Source organism: Malus domestica, chromosome 11, assembly GCF_042453785.1.
Source record: "Malus domestica chromosome 11, GDT2T_hap1".
NCBI lineage: Eukaryota > Viridiplantae > Streptophyta > Magnoliopsida > Rosales > Rosaceae > Malus > Malus domestica.
The window spans coordinates 4,885,198-4,893,253 of record NC_091671.1 but is presented as its reverse complement, the minus strand read 5'-3'; the positions used below and the strand labels follow the sequence as shown (position 1 = coordinate 4,893,253).

The 8,056-nt window shown below is 41.0% G+C and overlaps 1 protein-coding gene across 1 annotated transcript; it reads left to right on the top strand.

The window, feature by feature from the left end:
- The first annotated feature begins 1,146 nt into the window (after positions 1–1,146).
- On the top strand, positions 1,147–2,972 carry LOC103447298 (uncharacterized). Its single transcript, XM_008386496.4, has one exon. It carries the CDS (start codon positions 1,320–1,322, stop codon positions 2,793–2,795), a length of 1,476 nt encoding a protein of 491 aa, XP_008384718.2. The 5' UTR covers positions 1,147–1,319; the 3' UTR covers positions 2,796–2,972.
- Positions 2,973–8,056: the final 5,084 nt, after the last annotated feature.

Below are 8,056 nucleotides of genomic sequence, written 5' to 3'. Positions count from 1 at the left end.
GCAGACAAGTTGGTATTACTTGTAGGTGAAGATGTTGGACAGAGAGGAACAAAGATATTCCAGAAAATTGAAATAGTTACATGAGTTTATTAATAATCTAATGTTGTAGCATTGGAAGTAGTGCAATTTTTCAATATACAAGTGATTATCAATGTTTTGGAGGGAGATGAAGATCACAAATGATTAAGATTTAGTAGAGGTGATCATGTAGTGGGGATTGGCGGGAAGACTTAAACATGTGTGCAGAGTAATTATCAGCCCTTGATGCATATTGCATGATTCATTTGTCTTAACAACTAGTAGTTATCTTCACATGGTCGATCAATGTCCTTTGCATTGCTGTACTTGTTACATGAGAATGTTTGCTTGCAACTAAAATTTAGACACCGAAGTCGATACTGTCATTCTCTCACATGCCAGATTTCCTCGAGCGTTTGACATAACAAAAGTTAGGAATAAAAAAGGATCTCGAATGGTCACTCTTGAATAGGTTCTGGTTTACTAGAGCTCTTGAATTTTGACTAATAATATGAAGGATGATTGAAAATACAACCCTAAAGTTGTTTATATAGTCTTAGGAAAAAAACCTAGATGCAAAAAGGTAACAAAACGGTAAATTACAAAAACTTCTTAAAACTTAAATGTTAATTTAAACCCTTCAAATGTCGTTAAAATGCTAAAATCCATTTTATGTTGCGACAAAATAACGTGTCTAATTCGTCTCATCGTTCTCTTCTGGAAAGATATCATGGGCGCAAATCGGACACTAAAAACCTAGAAAATCGTTCTCTTCCGGAAAGATATCACGAGCCCAAATTAGACACGAAAAATCTAAAAAACACTATTCAGTGCAGCTAGTATTGTTATGGAGTTTAAGCTGCTAGCTAGTATAAATAAATAAATATATATATATATATATATAACACTGCAAGGAATTAATGTAACCGAAACCCTAAAGTATAATTAGAGAAGGCAGACATAAGGGGAAGCTTAACACATCTAGAAGTCAATGTCAGTTAAGGTATATTGGCTGAGTTAGTTCAAACCTCGAATTTTACAACATATTACTTTTACTCGGCCTCAAAAGAAAGCGGCAAAAACCCTAACCAAATATAACGGCTATAACAACGCCCACCGACTCATTCTCAGACACCACCCAATACTAACTCGCCACGTATACAACATCGTTAGTTTCCCAAATGGCCTTTCCCTCCCTTCAAAAAACCTTCCTCCTCCACCTCCTCAAAATCCTAAAAAACAACACCGTCTTCCAAATCTTGACTCTTGATCTCTTTGATTCGTCGGCGTAAAAATCCTCCATGGAGCCGCCTGTACCGAAACCCGCCACTCTACGGAACATCCTCGTACGCCTCCTCACCTTTGGAATCCTAGTCCTCGCCGTCCGATTAGCCTGCCTCGTCACGCTCGCCGGCGAATCCTGCCGGTACAACAACGACTTATGCTTCTTCCACGACAACCTCACACTCCGAGGCGGCGGGGAAGCACTAGGTGTCCGGCGCTCCGATCGGCCGCGTGTCCCCGAGCTCTGGACCACCAAGAAGTGGCGCAGGACAGTCGATTACTACTCGGCGATTTTCCAAGACCTGATCGCCGAGGGATTCCTCTCGCCCAATTCGAACGCCCTCTGCGTCGAAGCCCTGGCCGGCGAGGACGTCCTTGCGCTCCAAGAAAACGGCGTCGTTAACTCAATTGGAGTCTCCGAGACCGCTTCTCCGCCCTTGATCGTCTCTGCCTCAAACCGCCGCCACCCGTTCGATGAATCATCTTTCGATTTTGAGTTCTCGCGTTTGAACCCGTCGGGTCAACCCGCGGAATTCTCAGAGGAGGTATGTCGGACCCTGAAACCGGGCGGGTTCTTCGTCGCCCACATTGCGGCCAAAGATTCGTACGGATTCAATTCTTTTCTTGAATTGTTCAGTTGCTGCAGACTCGTCCGGTCCCGCGACATGGACGGCCTTGATACGACGCCGGTTCGGGAAATCGTGATGAAGAAGGAGAACCAATTGCAAAGTGGCAATTTGGGGAATAAGTGCTCTGTTCCGGGGTATAAACGTGAAATTATCAGAAAGGCAGAGGCTTTGATAGAGGAAGAGCCAAAGAAGCCTTGGGTTGCACTCAAGAGGAACTTGAAGAAGGTAAAGTACTTAACTTCAATGGCGGATGTTAGCTACAAGCAGAGGTACCTCTACGTCGACGTTGGGGCTCGGAATTACGGGTCTAGTATTGGAAGCTGGTTTGAGAAAACGTACCCGAAACAGAACAAGAGTTTCGAAATCTATGCAATCGAGGCGGATAAGACTTTTCACAAGGAGTACCGAACCAAAAAAGGCGTTACGCTCTTGCCTTACGCAGCATGGGTGAGAAATGAGACCTTGTTCTTCGAGATCACTAGGGATCCGGGTAAGAAAATTGTGGAGAAATGTAGGGGAATGGGGAGGGTTCAGTCAGTGAGGCCTTCTTCAAGTTATGGGGACAATGTGGATAAGATCGAAGGGTTTGATTTCGCGGAGTGGTTGAAAAGCGTGGTTTCGGAGAGGGATTTTGTGGTGGTGAAGATGGATGTGGAGGGGGCTGAGTTCCATCTGATACCTAAGTTGATCGAGAGTGGAGCTATATGTTTGATTGACGAGATTTTTCTCGAGTGTCATTACAATAGGTGGCAGAAATGCTGCCCGGGTCAGAGGAGCCCAAAGTTTAAGAAGACGTACTGGCAGTGCTTGGAGCTTTTCACTAAGCTCAGAGAAAGTGGAGTTCTTGTGCATCAATGGTGGTGATACGAATGCACTTGTACTCTTGTTAGAAAGTTAGAATTCTTTCTGTTAGATGGTTGGTTATCCTTTGTAGTGACTCTTGCTAGGTCGGATTCTTGTTTCATTGTTTCTCGATTCTTTTATTAGTTCATATGTTCAAACGAAAAGTCCACGATGAAATTGTTCGTTCTTTTCCCCTAATTTGGTGTCGTGAGTTCTTGTTTACGCTCTACATTTGTTGTTATTTCGAAATGTAATGCTTACGCGATGTAAGATGAGAACAGATTCACGTATTTCAGGGAGTTAGAAATGATGACACATTGAACAGAAAAAATAACTAGCCTATACTTACCAAAATAGGCCATAAATTGTAGTGAAAAGTGACCATTTTGTGCCGTTTCATCAGCTCTTAGGATTGCTCCGGGATTTATATTCGGCTATTGCGCGCTCCCATTTCTACCATCTCTTACTTGCAGCCTTGTTTTGAGGAGAAATTGTGTTACAGCTCCTGCCCTCGGAAACTTCATCGCAACCTTCTTTACACAATTTCTCCTCGGATTCATGGTGATTTGAGGTTAAATGATGTTCTATAATGGTGTAAGTATTAGAGTATAAATTGATCAAATTAAGAATTACAAACCAAAGCGAAGTTTCACTCGAACTATAGGCAATTTGAAGAAAGACATGGATGAGAACTTTCATATTTTATCCAAGTTGAAAGTTACTCATGAGGAAAATACATTCATTCTCTTGTAGCAAATATCTACATGCATGCTACCCTTATCCTCTCACTGCCTAGTAGCCACCCAAACCCTGAATCTGGCATTGTCACCACGGACCCCTTGCTCTCGTCTTGGGGTCGGCAGTGGCCGTGTCAACCGTACCATCTTTTACTCTTCGAATCCCCTCCTTTCCTTCTATAATTTAACCCCGCACCCATCCCGACTTCCTATCTCTTCGTAAGGCCATCTCCAACCTATCCGGCCAGAGGACCATAGGGCCAAAAATAGCCCGAAATGACATAAAAACCGTCTCTAACCAAGGGCTGGCCAAAGAGCTCATGGGCCCCACCGGGCCAAAAATACCAAATCAGGCCCACCGACTGGCCCAATTTTTTGAATCCAATGGCTAGCTGATGTCAGCGTGACGCCAGCTAGCAACAGCTAACTGACGTCAAGTGACCATTGGATTTGAATTTTTTTTTTATGGACAATTTTTTAAATAAAATATTCAAAAATTCCTATTTTTTTCCTATAAATACCTAAGCCTTTCCTACACCATTTCTCACATTATTTTCACCATTCCACACTATCTTACACCATTTCTTACCTCTTCCAACAATCTTTGCTTCAAATTTTTCAATAATTTTCAAATGGCTGGATATGCATTGAAAGGTAGGGTTTGGACCCAAAAAGAAGATGAAGCTCTTTACATGGCTTATAAATGGGTCTTCAAAGATAGTTTAAGGGGGAGTTCTCAAACAAGTGAAGATGTTTGGACTCGTACGTCCAAAAAGTACTATGAGTTCTACGAAGGCAGCACTCCACCGAATTCTTGAAACCACAAGAGTTGTTCTTCAAGATGGAAAAAAACATCTTCATCCAAGTTTGAATAAATGACATCAAGCAGTGTTAAAGGCTGAAAGCAGACATGAAAATAAAGGCAATTACTATGACGAAGTAAATGTTTTCACAAGTTATTTTAAATATTTAATTATATTACATTTTATTTTCATAAATTAATTTCGTTTAATTTTGTAATTATATTTTCTAGGTACGCCAAGCAGAGGAATTATATATGGAGGACAATTTGAAACCCTTTAATCATCACGGTTGTTGGGAAATTTGTAAAGGGTGAGTGTTATTTGAAAATTCACCTCAAGAAAGAGATACTCCTATGCCGGTTGTTGGGGATGAATATGAATCTCCTATCATTCAAGAAACAAGGGTAGAAAATTTGTCTTCGGGTGAAGGTTTCATACCTAGGGTTATGAGACGAAACAAGGCCCAAAAATTAAAGGAAAAGGGGAAGGCAAAGGATGATTATGCCTTTCAACAGGAAATGGCGACCTCATTACGATTAATGGCAGAGCAAAATGCCTTTGCCACGAAAGAAAGGAACCGTAGGCACGAAGAACGGGCAAAACAAATTCAAGAAGAGATGGATGATAGGAACATGCAAAGGAACACTTCGGATTACACTCCAATGAGTAAAGCCTATTTTGATAAAAAGAGGAAAATTATGGCCCGACGTGAGTTGTTTACATCCAACTATAATCCTACAATGGCAGATGATGATGATTATAGACTTTAAATTTAAGTTGTTGTAGTTTTTAAATTTAAGTTGTAGTTTTTAAATTGAAGTTATTGTAGTCTTTAAATTAAAATAATAAATTATGTTTAGCCTATGACCCTTTGGCTCTCTCAGTTGGAGATGATTTTTTGTCACAGGGCTATGTTGGGCCTATGACCCTTTGGTCCCTTGGTTGGAGATGGTAAGAAATATGGGCTGACATTTTTCATTAAAATATTAATTTCTTGGATGGCTATAGGGCTAAAACAAGCCTTCGGTTGGAGATAGCCTAACCTTCCTCCCCTTAACCAGCGCCTAATTTGCATTTTCTCTTTCCCGTCCTAACCCCCCCCCCCCACTCCCCACCCTGTCCCCTGGGCAACAGCCCTTCTTCCTCTTCCTTTACTCCATTTTGTTCACTCTTATGTGAGAACAATTGTTAGACCAAGTCAGAGTTATCAAGAATCCATGGTGCTGCTTCTAATATCAACCAGTGAGGTTCCTTCCCTCGCAACAACAGTCAGCGCAATCCTGCCGTCAATGGGAAACGCTGCAATTCAAGTGGAGAGAGAATCACTTGTCAAATCTGTGGTAAGCCTGGACATCTTGCTTTAGATTGTTACCAGCGCATGAATGGTGCTTATGAAGGACGTATTCCAACTAGACGTCTTACTACCATGGTGTCTTCACCAATTACCTTGAATCGACAACAAAATGGAACTTGGTTACTGGACACAGGAACCAACGCCCATGTCACTCATAATATTCAAAATCTGGTAAATCCAAAGGAGTACAATGGTAATGAAAATATCGGTGGTGTAGGTAATGATACTGGCCTTTCAATTTCACATTATGGTTTAAACAAAATTACTACTAAGTCTTGCTTATTTGAACTAAACAATATACTCCATTGTCCATCCGCCTCCACTAGCATTATCTCTGCCCATCAATTCACTATTGATAACCACTGCTACCTACTAATATTTCCTTATTTTTTCCTTGTCAAGGACCTCAAGACACGGAAGACGCTTTTTCGAGGGAGATGTGAGAATGGGTTGTACCCATTTCCAGGTGGCGGTGGATTATCCAAGTATCATATTTCAATGTTCTTACGCGTTAGAGTCTCGGCCCAAAAATGGCATTCTCGTCTTGGTCACCCCGCATCTTCAATTATTAAGTTTTTAATTTCAAATAATCAAGTACCAAGTCATGGTACTGCCGATGTAATGTTTTGTGATTCTTGTCCTTTGGGCAAGAGTACTAAACTTCCCCTTAGCAAGTCAGAGTCTGTGTCTCAATTTCCTGTGGAACTTTTAAATTCCGATGTGTGGTGTTCACCAATTATGTCAATTGAAGGTTTTTGTTATTATGTATTGTTTGTCGATGATTATTCTCACTATTCTTGGATTTTTCCCATGAAAAACAAATATGAAGTATTTGGAATTTTTGTTACATTTAAGGCGCACGTTGAAAAAATGTTTAACACACCCATCAAAGCTTTTCAATGCAATGAAGGTGGTGAGTATAATAGTCAAGCCTTTAAACATTTTCTTGCAACTCAGGGAATTTCACAACATTTTTCATGCCCAAAATGCCCTGAGCAAAATGGAATTGCGGAACGAAAACATTGCCACATAGTCGAAACTAGTGTTGTCATGCTTTCTCACGCTCACATCCTTGAGAAATATTGGTTTGATGCTTGTTTGGTGGCCACATACATAATTAATAGGTTACCAACTAAGGTTTTGTCTAATAAATCTCCATATGAAAAGCTTTTTCACCGACCACCGACATGAATTCTTTGAAGTATTTGGATGTAAATGTTTCCCTTGGTTGACACCCTATGCACGCAACAAACTTCAACCCAAGTCCAAGTCATGTGTTTTCTTAGGATATTCGTTGAATCACCAAGGATACAAGTGTTTGGATTTATCCACGAGACGAGTGTATTTGTCTTGCCACATATTATTCAATGAAGACTTCTTTCCTTTCAAGGAACTTGCATCTCTCAAGGAAAACGTCTCCACAACAGGTAACTCTCCAACCTCTGAGCTTGTTTTTGACTTTTCAAACCCTATCCCTAGTCCACCAAATAACCAAGTCCTAGTCACACCCAATGACCAATCTGCCACTACCAATAGGTTACCCCATAATCAACCAATGCATGAACAACCTGCATCAAGTTTCCAACCTTTTTCTACTCCAAACCCTGCCCTTATTTCCAGCCTTAGTGAACCTCTACCAAATCAAGATGAGCAAGAAATAGTAGTTGTTATCCTTGTGAACTAGAATCAATCACGACAATGTGTCCCCAATCGCGTGTTGGTTCATGATCCCCCTCCAAGCCATCTAATGACCACTCGGTCTAAAGTTGGGATACAAAAGCCAAACCCAAAATATGCACTACATGTTAATACTGACAATCAAGTGGTTGAACCAACATGTTTTAGTCAGGCAATAAAGCATAAAGAATGGAGGACTGCGATGGCTCAGGAATTCAGTGCCTTGCAGCGTTGTGGTACGTGGACTTTTATACCTTACCATCATGCCATGAACTTGTTGCCAAACAAATGGGTTTTCAAGATAAAGAGGCGTGCAGATGGCTCGATTGAGCAACATAAGGCAAGGCTTGTGGCTAATGCTTTTCATCAACAATTCAGGATCGATTATACGGAGACTTTTAGTCCAGTTGTCAAGCATAGCACCATTAGACTTGTTTTGAGTTTGGCAGTTTCAAATAAGTGGCATGTTCGATAGCTGGACGTTCAAAACGAGTTTCTGCATGGGTATTTGAGTGAGGATGTGTACATGAGACAACCACCGGGTTTTGTTGATAAACGGTGTCCTAACTATGTTTGTAAATTGCAGCGTAGTTTGTATGGTTTAAAACAGGCTCCTAGGGCCTGTTTTCAAAGGTTTTCAGATTTTCTCCTTCAGTTAGGGTTCCAAGAGTCCATGTGCGATTTACTCTTTGTTTGTTTATAATCAAATAG

Excerpts from the sequence above, each read along its gene's own strand:
- LOC103447298 (XM_008386496.4), top strand. The coding sequence starts at position 1,320 with ATGGAGCCGCCTGTACCGAAACCCGCCACTCTACGGAACATCCTCGTA.